Here is a 25519-nt window from a genome sequence, read left to right as displayed (position 1 = left end):
GTCTTACTTTTTCAGATGGACATTTCCCTCTCTGAGTTTCCACAGATGTGTCTTTGTTACCAAACCAAACCAAATAAACTTGCTTACAATAATAATAAATTGTTTGGGTCAACTCTGTCTGTAAGAACATGAGTAAGGACAAAACATTTGCATTATAAAGTTCACTTGCATTTACCATAGAATGGTAGCAAACCTGTGATGGTTGTGTCTTAGGCAATAGTTATTTTTGTGGGTATGGTTTTTTTGGATTCAGGAGAAGAGGAGAATAGCTACCTATCAATAAGGAGAAGCTAAGCTGCTTCATATTTTATATGATACAGAAGTGTGCAACTTAAGGCAATTATACTGACCTGTGAAAACTTGTTACCCTGGTGTCTGTGCTTGTTCTTGCCCTGGGGTTCAACACAAGGTAATTTGCAGTAGACTGAACAATTAGGAGCAGGTTTTAATTTACCTTTGAATAAAGGGGTGCAGGGAAACTGGCTTTGAATAAATGTTAAATTTCTTTAAATTTTTAATAAAAGCATTGTTTTGTAAGATTTCTTTAAGCATGGAGATCTGTGATTACTGTGCATCAGTAAACTGAAACACACACAAGGTTTAATCAGTGAGTAGTTTTTCATTGCCTGTAAAAGGAATTACATGGATGCTTTAAAAAGTCATTGTGCTTCAGAGTCCTGGTATATTGTGTAAAGTCACAGGAAGAATTGTAGCAATGTGGTGAAAAGAAATTAAACTATCTTAATATTATTAAGTGATAAACTTTACCACTGTTTTTAAAGCTGCTTGGCTAAACTTACAGCTGTTCATGACAGTCCCATAGTAGAAGAATACCAAAATTGAACTATGCCTTCTGTTGACATAGGCAAATCATTCCATACTAAACAAAAAAAGTTGTGCTTATCCATGATACTTGAGGACGGAGTAAAGTAGAGCTCTAAAACAACTCTTTAAAAATGCTCAATGCATGTCTTTATTGTTCTAGTACTAAAACTGTGTATAATTATTGCAGTAATGGGCTTTTTTTTTTTTTCCAAAATTAGTTCTGCTGTGCCAAAGAGCGACTGAAAGGTTTGTGTATACATAAATGTTTCACTTGTTCTTCTCAGCTGTTGAAAAGGAAATAGACTAGAAACTGTTTTTTATTTAAAAGCCTGTATATGAATTAATGTTGAACTTTAAATTTTATGTTGACAAGAATGTTCTGGTTTTTTAATGAAGCTGCTGCAAGTTCATTTGGCACTACTCAATTCTCTTATTCCTTCTTTAGCTTGATCCCTATGTGGTAGAACAGCTAGTGTGTGTGTATTTTTTTAATACCAAATTTCAGATCCAATTTTTTGGATTCTTGGAGTTCAGTTTTGGGTATGTGTTTTTTGAACTAACACGGGAAGCAAGGAATTTTTCAAAGGGCAAGCATATGGCAAAACACTGTTCGGTCAACTGTTATTGAATCTGGTTGTGACATTGCTAAGATGGGAGGCAGTTCAAATAAGAAACTATTACATGTAAATCAGTTTAATTTTAGACAAATGCCTAAAAGCAAGCTTTACTGTTCATAAGACCTAATTAATAACAGATTAAACCTGCAAGACTTTCTGGAATAAACCTTTAGAGAACTTAACTTTCTTTTGTTTTCTGAGTTATTTATGTATTCTTAAAATGGGCATATAGTTGTCCTTTTCCCCTGAAACCTATAGGGAATTTCAGAAAACTAATTGTACTTGGTGTGAGGCTAAACTTCAAACCTGTAATTGAAAAGAGCTTATTCTTACTGCATTCTGGATATGGTATGTGTATGTCATTTCCCACTCCCAACCTCTTTTACCTCAGGACTTTAATTTTTCTTTAATTGTTTCGTCAGTGCCTTTTTTTTTTTCTTTCCTCAGTATGTTGATGACTATGCCTGTAGTTAACTGTAACCATCAGCTGATGCAGCTTGTCCAGTTTAGTGAACGTGTAGTGTTACCACTGTCACTTACTGCTAATCAGCCTGTATGATTTGAGGTTTAGCATTTAAAGATTAGTGCTCTTGGGTTGTAAATTCCGTAACCACTGGTGTAAGATTGCTTTAGTAGTGGGTTATAGGCCTTTCCTGGCCTTTTTTGTTTCTCAGAACTCCAGGGACATATAGAGCAGCACAAAATTAAACAGAATGAAGAAGGCTTTGATCAGAGGTTCCCAAGCTGGTTCCAGTTGATTCAAAGACACAAACAATTGGAGAAGCCTTAATCTGTAAACTACTAAGCTGGACCAGCCAGAGTGATCATCTCTTGCAGGCACCTGCCTGTTCATCAAGGGAAGATCAGGAACTTTGAAAACCTCTGGACAGAGGTGAGCTAATTCCTAAACAATAGGTCTGAATGATGTATCCACTAATGGAACAACTTGATGCCTTTTATATGAAAAAGAAAGGATTAAAAAAAGCATAGTAAAAGTACACCTTCTGTTGAAATCAAAGTTAGTCATCCTCTTTGTCCATCTTTCTAATTCCACAAGTGGAAAAACTAGCTGACCTCTGGTTAGCTTATTTGGTAGCAGAGGGGGAGGAGGAGTCAGTTTTGTATATTTACACTTCTGGTGCTATTGTGAAAATCACTCAGTGTATCATGTACATGCAGGTGTGACAAGGCTGCATGCTATGCAAGTTCCTAAAGTTCAGAGAACTATTAATTTGCTAATGTACCCAACACAAAACTAAGTATAAAAGTGTTTTTTTTGTATTGCATTCACTTTGGTGGCTTCTATCCCTGATACATATATAAGGCTGCTGTTGAAAGGTTGTGGAGCTGTGCTAGAATATTTTGTAGACAATTAAATGTTTGCAGATTTTAGTGAAACATAGTATTTCTGATTATTTCCACAATTATCTGCCATGCTGAAGGATGATTCTTTTTCCTGTTAGTTCAGAGATCTTTAAACAACAGTATCAGTTGCTAATGGGCTGAAATAATGCAAATTTTTATATTTATAATAATTTCTTACTTTCTTTTGAGTTTACATTAGCTTCAAGTAATTATTTGTCAAATCTTTTACCACCCTTTAGGAAACAGATTTGAAAAAAACTGGTAGTGAGTTGTTCCACATACTGGATTGTTGTGGTCATTAGAGCTAATAAGCCACATTTCATTGCTGCCTGTCTGAGGATTGAGAGGTGTCAATTCAAATCACCACTATTAAAAGCTTGTGAGGGCAAAACAGAAGAGTTCTTGCTGTTGATGTTCATTGCGTTAATCTTTGTCTGTGTTCATGATGCAGGTATTGAGGTATACTTACAGACATTTGGAATAAATGGTGAGTTTTCAGGTGTTTGTGTATACCAGATTGCCTATTTGGAAACTTGTCATTACCTTATCATTACTTAATTGTGTTTAAAAAAAAAACCCACCAAACCTTTATTGTTGCTCTGTAAGGATCTGTAACAATGGTTACAAGAGCTTTTGCCAATTCTGAGAAAGAAAATGTGTAATCTGTTAAACGAAAGTGTTTTTCTTATAGTGAAGTATTGAGGGAATTGTATCAGAACAGAGATTTATTTCATCAATCAGCTAGCCTTCCTCAGATAAAAACATCATTTAATTTAACCTCTTTACAGAAGCTGTAAGTATTAAAAATAATTGTAGGTGTGCAATGTGAGGTAGGTTTTGTTAGGAAGGTTAGTTTCTTCAGCTGTAGAAGATTCTTGTAGGTATAACTTGTTGTGTGGCCTCCTTGGAAGTTCTGACAAATCTTGCTGAGTGTGTCCTTGGATTAGTTTTCACTCAAGTTCCATTAGTGATTTGAAAGATAAAATGGAAGCATGCTTATAAAATCCGAGAGAGTTTGGGGCAGCAAACTTTAAGAACAAAAATGGAAAGTGCAGAGGAATAATAAATAGAAAACACAAGACTTGGAAAATATGCTTTAGCTATAATCTACTTTCAAGGAAACATCTTAAAACAGATTATAATTTTGAGGACTTTTTAAAGGCCTACTTCTCTAAGATGCTATTTTATTATACATGTTACAAGGAGGGAGAAAGCACTTCCTAGCTGTCTTTGAAGTCTTCTGCATACAGAATAATTCAGGAGGGGTTGTCCCTATTATCCATCTATAGCTTTCTGTTTCTAGGAAAGCTTGTTTTGGTTTTGTATGAGTTGGTAACAATTTATTTAAAGAGCCAATTAAAGAAAATGCTGATAAATACATTTTGAGAGTTCAGTTTCCTTATTTTAGGAGGGTCTTGTTTGGTTATGGGTGGTTAGGGGTGTTTTTTGCATAAAATATTTTTTAATGGTTTGGGGCTATATGGATCATGTTGTCTACCATTGAGGGGAAAAAGTGTTGCACTTCCACTGTTCTCCATAAAAGCTAGAATAATGTTTTTCTTAAGAGATATGAAGAGAATTGTATGGTTTGATAAATTCATTTTGCTTTGAAGACCAGGATTATCATACTGTTGTTAGGTGACTGGGCTACTTACAGATGAATTAAGTGATAAGGCTTGTAACAGAAGAAATAAAATTGACCAGTGTGTCAGTGAACTTGTAATTTAATTGCCAGTGTCCTGGGGAATTAAGGGAAGAGAAAGCAGAAAGGTTTCTTTTCAACTGTCTTACGCTTACAGCAGAAACATTAGCTCAATCCCCAACTCTACTAATAGAGAAAAGCATCCCTTTATAATACTTTTAACAGAAATGAGATCACATTAAATCACACTCTTGCCTTTTTCTCTTTAAGCGTTATACTGGGTTAGTAGTGTTACCCAACAGGGTAAGAGAATTTGTAAACACCAGTATGATGCAGATAAGCAGACACTTCTTTATTAACAGCCAGGTACGTAGGAGAGTCGTCTCACCAACAGTACACACCTAACTCATGTGGCATACTGGTTATATAGGCTATAATGATGCATAGTAAACAGGTTCTCACACATAGTTACATCTATTCTCATAATTCATTTTCTTAATCCCACCCTTTCCGGTCATATGCATTTTGTGTTTAAATTGAGTTGAGGGGCTGCTTTTATGACCACCATGGACCACTGACTCAAAAAAAAGACCCTCCAAAGTCCTTGTCTCAAGGACTTTGGCTCACACTACAATTTTAACATGCTTCGAGGTGCCTTCACAATGTATCCTTTAGAACATTCTGGTCAACAGGGCAATAAATTGTCCTTACCGAACAGCCTAACAATAGTACCTGGTTATGAATCTTACTCTTTGAATAGAAATCTGGTTAGTGATTATTACTGGCCTATGAGGCCTTAGCCTGGGACTTTACAGTGGACTTTGTAGCAGCATGACTGGTTGTATGGTTACTCTAAACTAAATGCAGTATTTCTATGGCTACGTAAAACATTATACAACTATCTTTTTCTAACTATAATAAAACCGATACTCCTATAAAATTCCATTTAATTGATTAGGCCTAATCATTCCTTATTTAAATCAAAATCATTAAAATCATCTCAAATTAATAACGAATCAGTAACATTTTGCCCCTTTGAAAATTTTGACAATCGTCTCAATACTTTCATACTGATCTGTTACATTTCTGTCTCACTGTATGCTGGTGAGAGTCTTGGGATTTCTTTTATCAGGCAATTGAATGCAATTTTGCTGTTAATTTATTTCTTCAAGCAGAAATAAATCATCAAGAAAATAGCCAGCAAAATAAATAACATGACAAGTTAATCCACTAAAAATTTTGTCTATGCAATCTTCTGACATACATTCTCAGACCTTTACACTATCTTCCTCAATTTTTGCTAGTAATTTTAAGTCATGTTCTTCATCTTGTGTCACATTTGGGATATGTATGCAACAATGATTTACTCTTGTTTGAGGTATCCACAAACTCCAGGCTCGTTGAGCAAGTGCATGTCTAGTGCCATTCTGTTTTGCAAAGTCATTCTTGAGATTGCCTGTAATTGTAAATTTAATTCATTAAATCCTTTCCTGGTGACATTTACCAGTCTTTCTACTAGTCCAATCAGTCGATACAGCCATTGCCTATTTCTGTGATGCCATGGCATTCAAAAGGGATTCCAGCCAATTTTTAGTCCCATTGAGTGTTCATTTCATCTGTCTCCAATCTTTTAACCTGCTTCAATTTTAAGTTTTCTAAGGATCCTTTAAAGGGAGGTTATTTCCAAATTGGGCACAATTGGCATACCTAAAATAATCTATTTTACTCTTCCATCCAAGGGCAGATGCATTGTCCAGGTTCCATTACTCATTGCCCAAACTAAATGTCCTGGACTGAATTGTAGATTTTCTACAGCTAAATATTGTTCCTTTGTTGGATGTATCGGTTTTGATTAAATTAAGACCATTTTTAAGTCCTTCACAAAGACACCCATATTTTAAGGCTGCAGCCAAAGGAGGAATTATTGGAGTTATTAGGTCTGCATTGCTGCAGTTATATACCTTCTCATACTTCCCTGAAGACCCCAGATTTTTCTTTTAGTGTTCTTCCTTTATCATTTACTGATGGGAAGGCAGCAAATATTGTCCATCCCAAGTAAAGTAAAAAAACCCAGGAGTTCTAGATGTATACTGAAACTGAGAAAATAAAGACATGGTCTGTAAAGAATCCCATTGCACCTCTTGTGTAGTCTGACTGGTTTTGTCAATCACACTTCCATTCTATGAGGTTTTTACTTATGTTGTTTCTAATTTGTTCATCATAAGAACACCACCTAGCTGTTCAATATCTTCCTATTTCTGTGAAAACATTTAATATTTTTTCACATTCCCTGGGGAATTCCATTGTTTCCTGGTAATTTTCACTTGTTCATACCACTCAACAGCAGGTTTTTATTCACAATGAGTAGTCTCATTTCTATATCTTAAATTAGTCAAATTCAGTCTTAAAATTCCCCATAGAACAGATTTACCTACTACTCTTGGTATCGGTAAACAAGCAGTAATCTGTGTTATGTTCCGTAAATTCATTAATCCTAACATCAAAATTTCTTCTGGTGATTTCTTTGGGAGGTATATTAGCTGTGTCTACCTGCCTTCTATTCATCTCCTTCAGGTCTAACATTTCCTCATAATTCTCAATTGCATTTTGTCTTTCAATTGTTACCTCAAATCAGGATCCCACTAGCATCAGTTTCCAGATTAAAATCCAGTCTAAAAACATTTTCAATCAATATATAGACATATTTTAGAGTCAGTTTTGAAGATCCCAGATCCCTACTTAAGACCTTCTTCCATGACGGGGGTGCCTTCTTCACTCTAGTATAGCGAAACCACACATCTGATTCTGCAATTTTGATAGCTGTAAAGGTAGTCGGCAGTATTTGAAAGGGTCCTTTCCAGTTTCCTTTCTTGCAAGGGTTCAGAAGTCCACATCTTCACACAGATGTAGTCTCCGGGTTAAGTGTCATGTATTCCAGGGACAGAGGTCTGTTCCACACTGCTGTGTTTCAGATTGCAGTCAGGTTTTTTTTCCTAAGGAAAGTAAATAATTTTACACATCTTGTTTTCCTTTTACATGCATATTTTGATTTGGTTCTGGAGATTCATATGGTTTTCCATATAATAACTCATAAGCACTAACTGATGTGCCACTTTTTGGTTGTACCCTGATTCACAGCAATGCCAATGGAAGTGCCTGAGGCCACTTTAATTTAGTTTCTTGACATATTTTGCTAATTTGCCTTTTATGGTCTGATTCATTCTTTCTACCTTTCCACTAGACTGTGGCGTCCATGGTGTAAGTAAATCCCAGAGTTGTATTCAGGAACAAAGTGTGGGCCTCTATCTGAAGAGATCCTAATAGGAACTCCAAATCTTGGGATTATTTCTTGTAGTAACCATTTTAGAACCTCATTTGACTGAGTGGTACAACAAGGAAAGGCTTCTGGCCATCTTTTAAAAGTATCAACCTCCACCAGAATGTACTGATACCCATTTTGTCTAGGCAACTCTGAGGAGTCTACTTGCCAATAGTCTCCTGGTACACTTCCAGATTTGAGTCTACCCATTGGAAGCTTTTTCTTCACTAGCAGATTATTTTTCAAACACAGTTCGCATTTTGCAGTTAATCTGGCAGTTCCTAACATCTTAACTGATAGTAGTTGTCTTTTTAAAAGGATTATGAAAGCCTCTATATGCCCAAATAACGCTCCTGATGTTTCACCTGAATTATTTCTCTCATTAGAAGAGGTATTAGTACTTGTCCATCCAGCTAAATTTTTCCTAGTATTCAATAATTGCCTCAATTTATCATCTTCTGAATATTTAAGTTTCTCCTCTGGGAGAACTACTGTTTTTATTGGAATCAATGCTATTTGTAACGTTGTTTCTATCTCTGCTTTTCTGGCAGCCACATCTGCTAAGCTATTTCCTCCAATTTCTTTTGTATTCCCAACCTTATGTGCTTTACCAGTGCATAATTGCCACCTGAGTTGGTTTCTGAACTGCTTGCAATAACTGCAAAATTTCATCCTGATGTTTAATATTTGATCCTTGGGAGACAGTAATCCTCATTCTTTCCACAAGACTCCATGGACATGTACTACCCCAAAAGCATACTTTGAGTCAGTCCAAATATTTACTTTCTTTTTTCACTTAATTCAAGATCTCTAGTTAAAGCAATGAGTTTTGCCTTTTGAGCTGAAGTGTTGACAGACAATGCATTTGCCTCTATGATGGAATTGTCAGTTGTTACCGTATATCCAGAGTATTGAACTCCCGTGTTCCACAAAGCTGCTGTCATCTGTGTATAACTCCCAGTCGGGATCTTCCAACGATGTGTCCTTCAAGTCCTCCTGTCTGGAGTACACATGTTCAATAGTAGTCAGGCAGTCATGCTCCAGCTGCCCTTCTTCCTGTGTAGAATTTAGAAAAACTGCAGGGTTTACCAGCTTAGTTTTTGAAATTACATTATCTTGTTCCGTCAGGACCACCTGGTACTTCATAATTCTGCTCAGGGACAACCAATGTCCCCCCTTTTGTTCTAAAACAGTTATCACCATATGTGGGACATATACTGTTATTGTTCTTCCCAAAGTCAATTTCCAGGCCTCTTGAATAAGTATTACTGTAGCAGCAACTGCTTGAAGGCAAGCAGGCCATCCTTTACTCATAGTATCCAACTGTTTGGAAAAGTATCCAACTCGTCTCTTCCAACTTCCCATTCTCTGGGCCAGCACACCTAGTGCAAGATGATGTCTTTCATGAACAAACAACTGAAAATCTTTGGCTAAATCCGGAAGTCCCAGGGCAGGTGCAGACATGAGAGCTCGTTTTAAATCTTTGAAGGCCTGTTTCTGATGTGGGTCCCATGCAAAGGGAAGGTTCTTTTGAGCTTCCATACAATGACTTACCTATTAGACTGTAATTCATTATCCAAAGACAATACCACCCAGCCATTCCCAGAAAGGCCTTTAGTTCACGAATGCTTTTTGGCTCCAGTATGCCACAAATGGCTTCCTTACATTCTGTTCCCAGTTGCCATTGTCCTTTTGAAATCTCAAAGCCCAGATATATTACACTGGCTTGCTGTTCGGACTTTATTTCTGGATACCTTGTACCTGTTTAGTCCAAGAAAATTTAAAAGTTCTGTTGTTACCTTTATTCAGATGGATCTTTTTTTTTTTGTAACAATTAGTATGTCCACATACTGCAAAAAGTAAGTGTCCAGTCTTTGACCATGAATCATCTTGTTTCCATACTTAGAGTTCCTTCGCCAACTGATTTCCAAAAATGGTTGGACTATTTTTTAAATTCTTGGGGTAGTCTTGTCCATGTTATATGCATTTTTTGTCCCGTTTGTGGATTTTCCTACTCAAAGGCAAACAACTTTCTGCTTCCTTGTCCAAGGGCAAAAGAAAGCATCCTTCAAATCAAGCACTGTAAACCAATGATGGGTCTCTTTTAATGCTGTCCACAAAGTATATGGTTTTGCCACTACAGGATAAACATCCTTAACTACCTGATTCAGTGCTCTTAAATCTTGTACTGATCTGTATTCCCCTGAATGTTTTCTGCTGGTAAAATTGGGGTATTATATTCAGATTCACATTAATCAAGAATTTTGTGTTCTAAAAACTTGTCAATTTCTTAATCCCCTGCCTAGCTTCTGGTTTAATTGGATACTGTTTAATCCTCACTGTTCTTGCACCTTGTTGAGGTTTGAACTCCGCTGGCAGTCAGACGCCATGTGGCTGGCTGTTCACCCTCCCCCTCCCTGGTGAAATAGGGGAGGGACAAAAAAAGAGAATTCGTAGGTTGAATAAAAAGAAAGGATTTACTAAATACAACAAGAGAACAACAGTAACAATAGTGAGTGCAAAAGAAATGGGTAAAATGCAGCAGTGGCTTACAGAGCGCGGAGATCGCCCCCCAGCAACATGCGACCGGACCAGAACCCGAAAATAGCGGTGCCAGAGCAAGCCCGCGCCCACTTGTATCCCTGGGCACGGCATCACATGGGATGAAACACTCCAGGGACTGATGGCACCGGCCTCCAAGCTGTGCTCCCTCTCAGCCCAGGGAAAGTTAACTCCATCCTGGTCAAAACCAGAATACACCTTCTTTCAATTCTATTTTCACAGGTAGTGCTAATTGTGATTTGCCAGTTTTTATATTTACCGTATGCTTCCCATACGGTAGGGATTATTGCTAGATCGCCTTCCTGTGGAATTTCGTGTTTTTTATTCTTTCCTTTATCATCAGGATTTCTCCTATATTTGATAGGAGAAAAAAATACCTATCAGGTATTTTTAGAAAAAGTTCCCCTTCTTCAAAAACAATCTGAGCATTTAGTTTAAACAGTAAGCCTTTTCCTTAGGTACTGGACATTCTGGTACATACAAGAATTTATGTGTAATTATTTCCAAATTTCAAATCCAGGGGTTGAAGGAATGGCCTGTTTTCTTCCTTTCCTGTCACTTCTCTTATGTTTGCCGTTTTGATTCCTAATTTTTCTTCAGAAGTATTCAAAACTGAAAATGTTGCTCCTGCATCTACAAGAAATTTAAACTCCTTTTCTCCCAGCTTAATTGCAACTAGAGGTTCAACTGAATTCCACTCCATTCCCCTTCATGCATCTAGGGTCATTACTCTTGCTGACCACCCCTCATCTTAGGATGTTCTTGTTTCCAATGCTGCCCTTCTCTGCAATAAGCACACTGAGGGGTGCATTAAAATTTCATTTCCCAGAATTCACAAATCCTCTTTTTGTAGTAGCCCCTTGTCCTCTCGCGTGTCCTTGGCCTCTCACTAGTGCTCCTGTTATTACAACCAGTAGCCTGTTTTCTCTAGTTTTCTTCTTCTCTTTCTCTCGGCTATTACAGATATTTTCATGCAACCTCCAACATCTTATTCACATTTTGTGAATCTTCTCCCTCTAGTTTCTGGAGCTTTTTATATCTGATGCAGACTGCCCCATAAAGATCAAGGCCAGCTGCATCTGAGCTGCTTCTGCTTCCCCTCAAATCAGTGTATTTTTTGGCAACATCCTCAGTCTTTCCAGAAATGCAGATGGAGATTCATTTTTAACCTGTGTTACCAATTCACAGATTTAGGTATTGCATTGTTTACCCCATACAGAACCCTTTTCTGATATCGATCTAATCTTTGTCTATGCTCCCCATGATTGATCCCACTGTGGATCTCCAGAAGGAAAATTTTGCTTTAAAGTTCCATCGAGCATCCCACTTATAACTGCCACTTACCAGTCCTCAATGCTGTTTGTTTCTCCATCCCATTCAGTAAGTTCTCTAATATTACTTCAAATCATTCCAGTCTGGGTCCTGCATTCTAATAATTGTATCGCTATTCTGCCTGTTCTCTCAGGATCTTCCATGTAAATCCCTGCAGCCTATTTCCAAGACATCAGATTCATAACTGAAAAAGGCACTATTACATATACTGGTCGGTCATGACCCCCTTGTCTCAAAGGGGCTATTACCTGTGTCTGCTGCCTGGTTCTCCTAGATACAGGAATCTGAATTACAGTTGCAGCCAGTCCCTCATCCTCATCTTCTATTCCACTACTTTCTGACTCCGGCATCAATATTGATTCACTATCTCTTTTACCTCCATATCCCTGTCTCTAAGGTCTCTATTCTCCTTGTGGAGGGCCTATATGTGTGTGTGTGTGTGTGTGTGTATATATATATATATATATATATATATATATATGTGTGTATATATATATATATATGTGTGTATATATATATATATGTGTATGTATTTAATTCTGGTCCTACTTAATCTTTTTTGGGAGATGTTTTAAGCACCTTCTGCCAGTATCACATGCAGAAACATGTATTTATTTTCTTGTTTTCAGAAGTCAAAGCCATTATGAAATTATCTCCACTAATCAATTTACATTGTCTGCCAATCAGTTCATTTACTCAAATAAAAGAACAAATCTATGTATGGAACTTCATTCCTATTTCCTTCCCTTCTACAAAACAACATTAACTGTAATATGGTGTTATAGCTCAAAGTTCCATTGGTAGGCTACTTTTCCTGATCTTCCAAAACAAACAAAAGTCACCAATGATTACAGTACTCTTACCATTTGACTTCTACGTAAGTCATCATGTATTTCTCCCCAGTGTGCTAACAGACATCCTGATGGAGAAGTCTTCAGTACTTTTTCATCAGAAGCCAATTACCAACACTCTTACTCTTGAACAAATGTGTTCAGATACCATTTCAAACTATTTTGAAATTCATACATAATCACTCAGTCTTTCACTTTGTTCTTCTCTGGCTGCACCCCTCATGGGATAACAGAATGACAGATCTGAACTCCACACTCTCTTCATACTTATTTGTATGTCTCAAACTCACACAAACATCACCAATTTTTTTTTTTTTTTTAGATAAACGGATACAGACACCAAAATAGATATCAACGAAACACCTCTAGCGTATATAGGTTTTTTTCAATACCAATATTTGTCAAACCCTGCAATAGCTTTCACTTAGGTCTTGTGGGCAGATGCCTAGTCTCCCAGTCCAAATGCACCCTTAGTCCAACCCTGCGCAGCTTTGCATTTCATGGGCATATGTTCCAAACCAAATAAGAAGTGTCTTACCAATTCCAGGGGATGTTGCAAAGAGCTTTATGGAGGGGATCGATGAGTATCCCTGAGAATTCCTCAGTGCCAGCTGGAACCAGCCAGGTCCCCGATTCCTCCAATCTCACTTAGCAAGGTCCCATATGGGTCACCAGAAACTGTCACCAAATAGGATAAAAACTTAGTGACACCAACGTAATGCAGATAAGCAGACACTTCTTTATTAACAGCCAGGTACGTAGGAGAGTCGTCTCACCAACAGTACACACCTAACTCATGTGGCATACTGGTTATATAGGCTATAATGATGCATAGTAAACAGGTTCTCACACATAGTTACATCTATTCTCATAATTCATTTTCTTAATCCCACCCTTTCCGGTCATATGCATTTTGTGTTTAAATTGAGTTGAGGGGCTGCTTTTATGACCACCATGGACCACTGACTCAAAAAAAAAAAAGACCCTCCAAAGTCCTTGTCTCAAGGACTTTGGCTCACACTACAATTTTAACATGCTTTGAGGTCCCTTCACAGTGTATCCTTTAGAACATCCTGGTCAACAGGGCAATAAATTGTCCTTACCGAACAGCCTAACAATAGTACCTGGTTATGAATCTTACTCTTTGAATAGAAATCTGGTTAGTGATTATTACTGGCCTATGAGGCCTTAGCCTGGGACTTTACAGTGGACTTTGTAGCAGCATGACTGGTTGTATGGTTACTCTAAACTAAATGCAGTATTTCTATGGCTACGTAAAACATTATACAACTATCTTTTTCTAACTATAATAAAACCGATACTCCTATAAAATTCCATTTAATTGATTAGGCCTGATCATTCCTTATTTAAATCAAAATCATTAAAATATCTCTAATTGATAACGGATCAGTAACAGTAGGAGACCTCAGCAGAAGAACTTGATCCTAGCCAGCTTTACAGTTCTGTAGATGTTAAATGTAATGTAAATGGAGAGTTTTAAAATACCTGATTGCATAACCTCCGTGTTAAAACAGGTGACCTGAAAATCTTTTAGGTCTTGACATTTAAACTTAGAAAAGTTAGCTCTTGTTTTAGTGGACTAGCAAGATTCAGTCTCATTTATGTATGACTGTTTTGTAAGGCAGTGCAACTCACATGCCTGAGGCTGAATTACAGTAACTTCATTTAAAAAAAAAAACAAAACAAAAACAATAGTGCTAGTGGAACTAGCTACTGTGAGGCATACTTGTGTTTCTGAAGGCCTTCTAGAAACAGCTGTATTGGTAAAGAAGGTGAAGATGGATTTTGGAGTACTTGGATCTTACTAAAAACAGCACGAGATGGAGATGCTGAGTTGCTGAAAAATTGGGCCAAGTGTTCCATGCATTGTTAACAGCTGGAATATTTGTCTTCTAAAAGGATACTGACAATGCCTGAAGTGTTTCTAATACCAGTAGATTTTGTTGTGACAAGTTGCATGCCATGTAGAGTAGAAGGCACGCCTTAAGTGTGATAAAAGATATATTGAAAATAAGAAAACTAAATGTGAACTGTTCCTGCTCTGAAAACTTCTTTAGCTGCAGAAAACAGGGAAGAATCTTCTGTGCAGTTAGTAGTAATATACTTACATGTCTGTTCTCTTTCAACAAAGCAACGAATAGTAATAAAGTCAGAAAGAACAATTCGATGTGATTGCCTCCTATAAAAGGGAAGCTGTCCCCTGCAATACAGGGAACAGGAATGAATTTCTTGGAGATTTACAACGGATAGCCTTAATTATTTTGCTGACTTTAACAATGAAATAGGAAAGTTTTTTGCCCTTTCTCTAGAAGTATTGGTTGTCGATAACTCATTCTGTATACCTCAAGGCTGTCTATAACTAAATGTGTGCAAAGTGCTTATCTATCATATGTGATAATCGTATTTTGTGTTCAGCTATAGTATGCAAATTTCTTCCAGTGTTTGGAGCTGTTCAATCTTTTAAACCCAGAAGCTGAAGGAGGTCACTTGAATTCATCAGTGTAGTTCTTCCTCTTGCTGTACACAGTTGTGTATGTGTGGATACATGTGCTTGAAATACATTCTGAGTAGTGTTTGTTTTCATATTAATCAAGTATTTTCAGTTGCATATTCACTAAACAGAGAAAGGCTGGTGAAGTTAGGGCTAGTGAAATGTTTGCCAGGACTTTGCTTCTTAATATTAACTAATTTTGCTTGATTTACAGATTTTGGTAAAATTACGTAATATAAATGGGAAGGAAATTTAAAAACCACTTCCAAATCCTGTATCACCTCTTCTGTTCTTAAAGTTATGACTACTAATACAAGAGCAAGTGTGTGAGCTGTTGAGTTTTATATGGAAAATAGTACTGTCACTTAAAGTACAAGGGCAACAGTTTGGATAGCTTAACTAATGTTTTAAATAATATTTTTAAAACATTTTCTCTTTGAAACATAAAAAATTGCAGTCTACCTGCTTATGTGTGCCCTGCATTTTGCTATTGGCTGACTAAAACTTGAGTACTTAAGATGATTTATGACTTATTAAATATCAGCTAAAGTTTTCTGACAAATGTGGTTCATTAATGAAGGCTCAGTACTTCACTGCAATGAATGTTTGATCTAAGAACTGCTAATGTGTTAGAAAGCATCTTCATCTTTTAGATTTTTTTTAAAGTAGTAGCTGATGAACTGAATTTCTGCTACAGGCTTTTTATTAATTTGTGTGGCCTAATGAATTTAGTTGTAAACCAGAGATCATAGGGTGGAAGGTGAAAAGGGACCACTGATTCTAAACCTTTATGAAGAAACATGCATGTTCTAACAAAATGAAGGGAAGCAATGTGTAGGAGCTGATCAGAATACATTTGTATAAGTTTAGGCATTAAAAATGGCTTTCTTCTACTGCATTTTGGACTGTTGGGAGGATATTGTGGTTGGGAAGTGCTTCTAAAGAAGGCATATAAGTATTCTGTGATACTGGGGAACAGTGGTGCTCTGAGTTGCCCCATGGTTCTGTTTATGCTGGAAGTTACTTCAAGTTTGGGAGGGCTTGTTTGCAATTTTTTTTGACTGCCTGAGATATTGACCATTAAGACATGCATCTATTATTCTGGATGTATACTTTAATCTCTTTGGAGTTGACTTCTAATTAAACTTCAGTCAAAATTGCTTAATTATCTTCATGATGATATAACTAGAAAAAATAGTTTTACATTTTTTCTGCACAAAGAAACTTGTAGCCTTGATCCAATACCTTAACCTTCAAGTCAGAAAGGTGAAACGACTATAATGTCTTTGATAAAGACATAATGTGTTTTACTAAAAAAAAAATAGCGAGCTGCTAATGAAAAACTTCAACAAATAAGCACTGAGCAATTCCTGTGCATGTGTCCTTAGCAAACACCCACTGGGGTTTGGCAGCAGAGCTCCCCAAGTCCTAAATTTTCTTTCTCTTCAGCATTGTGTAGGCTGGATAGGGTTGCAACTGTAATTCAGTAGTGTGTCAGTGAAATGCTGGGGTTTCAACCCCAAGCCCCAAATTAAGGTTGACATATGGGTGATTCCCATAGCCCTTCACAAAGGGGGGGTGAGTTTACCTTTAGGCTTCCCTCCAGGGTGCGGCCGGCCATGCAGGGAGAGCCATTGGGTAAATGGGCCCCAGGTGTCCCACAGTAAGTAAGCAAAGGTCAGATGTCCCACTTAAGGATAAAAGCTGGGACCACTTGCAGGAAGGGCAGTGTCTGTCTGTGAGGTGGATGCACTTTGCAGAGTTTCCTGTTGGGGAAGGACCTTCCGCCTCCCTGAGACTGGGCTCCAGTCAGGTCTGGCTTTTGTAAACGTGGGCTGTGTAGAGATTCAGTATGTGGCTTCCTCGGTCTTATGTGTTTGGCTTGTTGACTCGGTTGTCTCCTGTTCCTTCTATGGGAGACTGCATTTCACCATTTATTCCACCCGTTGTTGGTTGTGCGGTGTCATTGTTGGGGTCAGTGGGATTGATATTGATGATGTATAATCTGACTGACTTGTTTGTAGCCCCAGCGCTCACCCATGTACTGACCCTTTTGTATCAAATACACTTTGGTTATTAGTTCATCTTTATGCTGGCTGTGTCCTTTATGCTAGGCCTAATAATTGGTAAAACAGTAGTTTTTTGTCCTGCTGAAGATGACCAGTGAGAGCTTTTCTGTTTGTATTCTGTGTTCTGCTTTATGCTTTAAAAAAAAAAAAATATATTGCTGACTGAAATGCAGAGTTTTTCAGAGGTAATCACTAGAAGTTTTGTTTGTGACAAGTAGCCCTTAATGAGAAACCAAAAACTACAGAGAAGGACGTACTGCAGCTAGTTTTGCAAACAGGCTAGGACAGAAAAAAATGCTGCAGTGATCCCAAGAGGGTATTGGTATGAGGGACTATGTAAAGAAAATGTTGATCAGCTGATTGAAATGGTCATTAGCAAATGACTTGCAGGAATTTTTCTGTGAAGCAATGGTAAAATACATAAACACAAGGAAGACTTGAAAGTGACCTCAGGGAGGATAATGCAGAAAGTGTGAGGCAGTGTTGGGAAGTAAGGTCTTTAAACAAAGTTTAGCAAAGTAAAGGACTTCCTGGTTTGCTTTGATTCAGTATTCTGGACTGGCAGATAGATTTAGAAATTATGGTAGAGTGACAAGTGATTTTGACAGTTAGAGATCCTAGCCAGTCTGAAAGGGTAACTGATGTGTAATACATGTGGGCAGAGCCAGGCATGCTGTCGGTGCCACAGACAACCTGATATCCTTCAACAGAAGTTCTTGAATGTGCATATGCAGTATTAATAGTAGCTTGTGTTTTGTATTCATTAAAGCTTCTCACCTCTAAAAAAAAAATATTATCCATGTACTTACTATGTGAAATAAAAGAAGAGCAAAGCTCTAAAGAACATGGAAAGAATTAGTTGTGTTTTTACAAAGAAAGACATGTATGATTAGAATGAAACAAATGTAAGTAATACATGACTTTACCTTTAATATTTAACTCTTTATTAAATAGCAATGCATTGTGACAAGTTCCAATGATCCTACTAGGAAAAAAGTTCATAATGATTTATATATATGTAAGTTATTTATAATATATAAATAACTTATATATATATAACATAATTATTTATATATATATATATAAGTTCATAATGCTTAGAGTAACAGGGAAATTTTCCAGAGTTCTGTAGAGTTAGTCATACAAAAAATGCAAAATAGTTTAGGAGCCTTTTTTAACTTCTCAAGCAGTGTTTGTATGCAAAAAAAAGTTGAATTTAACTTTGATATTCCCAGGGTTTGATTTCTGAATTGACTTTCCTTAAATACAATTTTTGGACAAGGTTCAAATATTTTAGATTGTTTTCAGAATTTATTGTGCTGTATGCTGCTTCTTTGCTTTGTGTTTAGTTAGCATATCCTTTGAGCAGATTTTTATTGCTCTGAAATACGAATTTTTGCACACATTAGTTATAATGTTATTTTGTAATTTCAACAGCTTGGACTACAACAGTTCACACTGTGGTTCTGTAATTTGTGGGATGTGTTTTTACAGTGTTCTTAGTAAAACAGAATTTGCTGAAGTAAGATCAAGGCAAAAATGTCTCATAGTTTTAACATATGTTGTGAAGTAAGCTTCTCTCAGATTTCATGGATCAAAAATGTATGATATTGGGATTCTTGTTCCTCTTTCACTGAAGAGTCTTACAAGAATCTGAAGCCATAGTTTTAGACAAATTTTAATGTATAAAGTGATTCTGATATAACCCAAGTGATGAAGTTTAGTTCTAAAACTTTTACTTAATGTCAGTGTCAAAACTGTCACTCAGTTATTTGGCAACTACGTTTTGCTGCTGCATGAGGTGTTGATGACACTGAGGCATAATGTCTAGCCTCTGAGAACATTTACAAATCTTTCTATGTTAAGTGTCAGAGACATCCAGTTCGATTTCATAACTTCTTGGTGGCAGTCTCTGTAGGGTAACTGTGAAGCACTTAACTTTCTTCTGTCAGTCATGGTGTTCTCTAAAAGTAGTCCTCTGATCATTTATGAAGTCAGCAAGAAAGTAGATGTAGCTCACTTGTTATCAGTTAAGGTATTTTTAATCTTATTTTATCCTTTGTCCTTATCCTATTATCTTAATTTCATGCTAGAAAATAAATCTCTTTATGGGAAGACTTTTTGTGCATTGACCTTTATAGCTCTGTAGAATTTTAAGAGTAGGGTTCATTACCATAACTGCACATTAAGGTTTTCCACACAGTGGTTTCTTGAACTACTTGGACAGATACTGGAGAGTGAATAATGGAACTTCATACAGGTTATGTTGACATTCCTATCTAAATCTATATGCAGAAAACTGTAGAAAATGGTTCAGGTCTCTGATGGATCAGGCTTCAACTTCTGCTTTCGTTTGCTAAGAATGGTTGCTTCAAAGCCCCGTCTAACCTGTCCTTGAACACTTCCAGGAAGGGGGCATCCACAACTTCTCTGGGCAACCTGTTCCAGTGTCTCATCACCATCACAGCAAAGAATTTCTTCCTCCCTCTTTCAGTTTAAAATAGTTACCCCTCATCCTGTCACTAGTCTCCCTGATAAGAGTCCCTCCCCATGTTTCCTGTGAACCTCTTTTAGGTACTGGAAGGCTGCTATAAGGTCTTCCCAGAGCCTTCTCTTCTCCAGGGTGAACAACCCCAACTGTCTCAGCCTGCTCTCATAGGAGAGGTGCTCCAGCCCCCTGACTGGCTTCATGGCCCTCCTCTTGACGCTTGCCAACAGGTCTATGTCCTTCATGTGCTGCAGGCCCCATAGCTGGACACAGTACTCCAGGTGGGGTCTCAAAACCTGAATAGAAAGACAGAATCACTTCCCTTGATCTGCTGGTCATGCTTCTTTTGATGCAGCCCAGGATACAGTTGGGTTTATGGGCTGCAAGTGCACATTGCGGTCATGCTGAGCTTCTCATCAATCAAATACCACCAGGTTCTTCTCTGCAGGGCTGCTTTCAATCCACTCATCACCCAGCCTGTATTTGTGCATGGAATTGCCTTTACCCATGTGCAGGACCTTGTATTTGGCCTTTTATGAGGTTGCATGGGCCCAGCTCTCAGGTTCTTCTGGATGGCACATCCCTTCCCTCCAGCATGTCACAGCTTGGTGTCATTGGCAAACTTGCTGAGGATGCACTCAATCCTACAGTCTGTCAATCCTGCTGAGGATGCACTCAATCCTACTGTCCATGTCACCGACAAAGATGTTAAACAGCATTTGCCTCAATATGAACTCCTAAGGAACACCACTCATCACTGCTCTCCACTTGGACATTGAGCTGTTGACTGCAACTCTTCAAGTGCAACCATCCAGCCAGTTCCAAATGGTCCATCCATCAAATCCATGTCTCTTCAAGTTAAGGACAATGATATGTGGAACAGCGTCAGATGCTTTGCACAAGTCCAGGTAGATGATGTCAGTTCTCTTCCCTTATCCACCAGCACTGTAACCCTGTTGTAAAAAGCCACCAGATTTGTCAGGCATGATTTGCCTTTAGTGAAACCATGTTGGCTGTCACCAGTCACCTCTTTATTTTCCATGTGCCCTAGCATAGTTTCTCTAATAACTTTAATCATGATTGGAAAGAAAAAGATGGTAATTTGAAATACATCTGAGGTATTTCTGTGCTTTCACTGTACAGGTGTTCAGATTATTAGGCTCTGACAGGTGAACAGCTGACCTGCTAGTTGAGTCATTTCCAGTCAGTTTATCTTGGACAGTTTACCATGTACTCTCTGCTTCCATTGTGGCCTATTGAGTAACATATTTGATAGGTGAAAATGCAATGCATTTCATGGGGAATCCCTTGGAACTATGTTTATGGTATGCCACTTGTGAAGACTGTCACTTTTGGGGGCCGAAATCCTACATTAATGTCAGATACAGGGTTTAGAATATATACGAAGGACTAGCGTAAAATAACATGCTAGTCAGGTGAGAATGAGATGACATCATAATTTGCTGTTGACCAGAAAGTCTGAAATAATCCTTTGATTGCAGTAACATTTAGATGCACTTTAGAAAGTGCCAACTTGGTGTATATTTTTATAAGAAGTAGGAGTTCAATTCTAGATACTCATATTTTCAGGAAAGTCATTCTTGCGACCTGGAGAGACTTTGCCTCCTTCAGTGCTTAATTTCTACACAACGAAGCTTTAATGATCAGTTTCACTAATGTGGCACAAGTCAGATCCATTGACTGTTGGCTTAGTCTGGAGAACATTTGGGAAATCTCACAGTTTAAGGGTGTTTTTCACCTATAGACTTTATTTTAGGAATACAATATATACTTCTGTGAATGTATAAGAGGAACACCCTACACTTGATTGTAGGGTGCTTAGAAATAAATGCCTGAAATTGATTTCTCTCCTAGTAATCCAGGGCTTTTCAAGGAGCACAGATGGGAGCAAAATATGTCCAAACAATCTAGTGTGTTCTTCCAGTAATTTAGAGCAGTTGTCTAGGGTGGTAGTGTCCAGTGTGATTACTCTGGCTTTTGGTTGTGAAAAATCCTACTTGTGAGGGTTTTTTTGTGTTCCAGGCTATTCATGGATCAGTGCTTTAATGCAGACAAGAACACCACTTCTGTACCTTGCGTCTTCCACAATAACTAGTTATGTAAGCATAAGAGTAATGTAGACAAGGCTAAAAATTATTTACAAAATTTTGGAGGAAATAACATCTTTTTAGCATTTAACCTGTAACAATTTTATTAAAAATCAGAAATGGGTGCATTCTAACATGGGGCTGAGGAACCTGTGCTCTCCTGCTTTCTTTACTGGCTCTTTTATTACAATTTAGAACTGTGGTGTAGAAGTTTCTAAAAATTAGTCTTGCAAGATGATACTCGGATGCTGGGAGGGTGATCATTAAGTCCCTGTGATTAAAAAAGATAACCAAGTTTTTTAAAGTACTCTTGTTTAATACTGACTTTAATGAAGTTCTTACCGCTGCCTTTATGAAGTGACTGATTTATACACTGTCAGAGTTTAGTTCAAATTACATCTGTTGCAAAAATAAGAGTTCTTAAATTCTAAATTGGATTAAGTGAGACAGACTGCTTTAATGATGTCATGAGGAAAATGAAGTGGAAATGTCCAAACTATACTGTTGTCTCAGTAACAGCTACATTTTGCTAAATCAAGAAGAAAAAAGTCTGAAGAGGAAACAATGGAAATTATACTTTCAGATTTTTCTCTCCAACTGTTCTTTCCTTTTATTTCATTTTCTGTGTAAGAATTTTGAATGCAGTCTTTGGGAGTTATAATATGCATGGGTTCTTGGGTCAAGCAGCTGATTGCTCACTCACTCCTCCCCCCTCCCAGTGGGATGGACAGTAGAATCCAGGAAAAAGTAAAACTGACAGGTTGAGATAAGAACAGTTTAAAACTAAAATGAAATAAAACAGAGTAACAACAACAATTGTAAAGAAAAGGGACATAATAAAAGAGATACTAAAACCCAAGAAAAGAGAAGTGATGCAGTGCAGATGATCATCACTCCCTGACCAATGCCTGAGCAGCAATTAGTCCCTTCTGCCCAACTGGCCCAGTTTCTGTACTGAGCTTGACATTCTGTGTTATGGAATATCCCTTTGGCTAGTTGGAGTCACCTGTACTGGCCATGCTCTCTCATGGCTTCTTGTGCACCTGCTCACTGGCAGAGTATGGGAAACGGATAAATCTTTAACTTAGGGTGAGTGCTGCTTAGCAACAACTAAACCATCAGTGTGTTATCTACAGTATTCTCACAGATCACTGTACCATCTACTAAGAAGAAAATTAATTCTCAGCCAAAACCAAGACATCTTGTAAAACCATATTAATGCTTTAATTCAATTAAGTTTATTAAAAAAAAAATATTTTAAAATCTACGTTTTACCTGAAGTATTGTTTCCAGCTGTAGTAGACCCATGGTAAGGACATGTGCGGAAAGATGGCTTAGACAAAACTTGTTCGAACTGTTGACTGAGACAACTTCTGGAAGGGTAGAAGCCTTTGTAAAGCTACTTACCTAACTCTGAACTATTGGGACAATTCTTCAAAATACTATTACTGTTGATATGTGTTTTTCTAGTATAGTGTTTTCAGGTTTTTTTAGGATTCCTCAATTATGTCAACTTCCCTGGTTTTATGCTATAATATGAAGTTCTTGTCTTCAGAACTAGAGCAAACCCTATTTTGCTCTGTATTATGGTAAAGAGTCTGTCCATTTATTTATGCAAAAATGTTTTCATAATTATTTATTAATATGAACTGCAGTGTGCGCTCTCTTGCATTGTGTATTGCTAACACAAAGTTATAATACAGGAGTTTGCTGAAAGGTTAAAAACATTTTTATTCCATTCCAGAATCATCGTAAAGTATCAGTCTGATCCCTAGAATTGGAGTGTACACATGCGGTGCTTTCTGTTTAGCAGAAGCTGTACAGTATTTGCAGTCCCATTGTCAACAAAAGTCACTTGAATAGACACCCTACCAACAAGAGATAGTTTGCACAGATTTCAGATTCTTTGTCTTCTGCTGAATAATCTGCAGTTGCATCACTATAGCATTGTAGTGTGAAGATAACTTAAAATTTCATATATGTTTTTATATCTACCATAGAATCACAGAGTGGTTTGTGTTAGAAGGAACCATTAAAGATCATCTAGTCCAACTCTCCTGCCATGGGTAGGGACATCTTTGACTATGTCACATTGCTCAAAGCCCTGTCCAACCAAATACATGTGTGTTTCTGTGTGTGTGTGTGTGTGTATGCACACAACAGGTACATGCCAATGACGCTTGTTTCTCTACAGCTGTAGAGAAATAATACATCTATCAGTAGAGGAAAAACTGCAGAGGGTATCAGTAGGGAAGGGATAGTAATACTTGATGTGGTGCCTTTCATTTCATAAATCTGTAGTTGAAACATTGCTCTTCATGGTTGCCAGATGTAAATCAATTTTATGTTCTTCCTCCTCAAACATCAGATGTTACTACCCACACAAAATCCTAGTGATAGGATAAAAAAAGTTAATAACCAATATGCTGGTTGTGTGGGATACTTCAAAACAAATTTGGAATTTTAGGACTGAATTCTTATACCACAGGGATGTGTCCGGGCTTTTTTAGGGATGGGGAAAAAAAGGTAACACAGACTAAAACTGGGCATATATATATATTTTTTTTTTTAATTGTCACTGTTATTTAGCAGCTATTTTAATGTTAAGATTGCCTTTGAGAAGGGGATGTGGAACACTTGCATAGGATGTTTCTCTCTTCCTATGGTAAAAATTAGGGAGTCTAAATGACATACATGCTTCATCCAACTTGTTAGTGCTGAAACCACAATGGTACTACTTTAACTGGAAGATGTACCAGCAATTCTGAGCTGAGTTACAGAAATCAAAATAGTGCTTACCAAGGAATCTCTTCAGCTGATACATTTTATTTCAGAATGACTCCTTCCACAGAATGGTCTTGTAATGCCCTGTGTTATCACTGAACAAGTGCAGACTTCCAGCATGGGAATTGCATGCATGAGAAGTGATATAGGATACTAAAATGTAAATGTTGGGAGTGCACCAGCTGGTGTCAGAGGTGTTCTGGTACTGTTTTCTTCTGCCTTCATGATTGTAAAAGACAGATACACTATTTAGGAGTGAAGCACTTATCTTTGTGGGTTTGATGACATTAGCATTAATTATTGCAACTATGTTTTTGTGCTACTGACATCCCTTTTCCATGGATAGTAGGGTCATGAAGCTTTCACTAGAATGTGGTAGACAAAATAGTGCTCTGTGTTGCAGTGAAATGCATGTAGTTTGGTAGAAAAACAAGCATGAATGCTAACTGAATGTTAAGCTAGGGAATTCTTTTAGGTGGTTACATATATTTTCATGGAGTTCAAAGATCATATAAAAACATATTAATGTTTCTATCCAGGTTTGTAGAGGAGGTTAAGCTGGTTCACAGTGAAAGTTGCAGTGTTTATGTGAATGCTGGTTTTTCCTCCTTTTGCCTTTATTGCAAAAATAGTAATTTTCTTAACGCAGCTTTATTTTTTCTGCCTTAATATTTTATATTCCTCCATACTCTGATAGTATGATTGTACTGTTCTTACTAAAACTGATCTCATTGACAACTTGTAGGGCTTGAGTTCTTAGTCTAACATTTAAGCTTCTGTGAAACACTGTACAATAATTAGAACATGGTGAGACAAAGCAGTCATCTAATTCCCACTTCTTTTTTTAAGTAAGTGTACTGTGATCTAGGAAGGTTTGTAAAAACAAAGGAGCAAAACACCTGGGCTGGTGAGCAGTTGCAGTTAAAAGAATGATTGTCTTTAAGTTTAACATGCAGCTGCATGCTGCTGGTGACCTGTGCTTTAGGGAAACCAGTGCCTAACAGCTAGGCAGTGTCACTTCTCTTCTGAAAGTTACTGGCAGTCT

General features: G+C 37.4%; 2 protein-coding genes across 2 annotated transcripts in view; one reads left to right on the top strand and one right to left on the bottom strand.

Annotated features, from left to right (window-relative positions):
• Positions 1 to 25519, top strand: part of SPIN1 (spindlin 1) — a 64622-nt gene that overhangs the window by 9087 nt on the left and 30016 nt on the right. The gene's annotated exons all lie outside the window — the stretch shown is intronic.
• Positions 8631 to 9310, bottom strand: LOC113489949. Its single transcript, XM_026866031.1, has one exon. The coding sequence runs from the start codon at positions 9308 to 9310 to the stop codon at positions 8654 to 8656; it is 657 nt and encodes a 218-aa protein (XP_026721832.1). The 3' UTR covers positions 8631 to 8653.

This window comes from Athene cunicularia (genome assembly GCF_003259725.1).
Source record: "Athene cunicularia isolate RWA chromosome Z unlocalized genomic scaffold, athCun1 chrZ_part2, whole genome shotgun sequence".
NCBI classification, from domain to species: Eukaryota; Metazoa; Chordata; class Aves; order Strigiformes; family Strigidae; genus Athene; species Athene cunicularia.
This window is presented reverse-complemented; position numbering and strand designations above follow the sequence as displayed.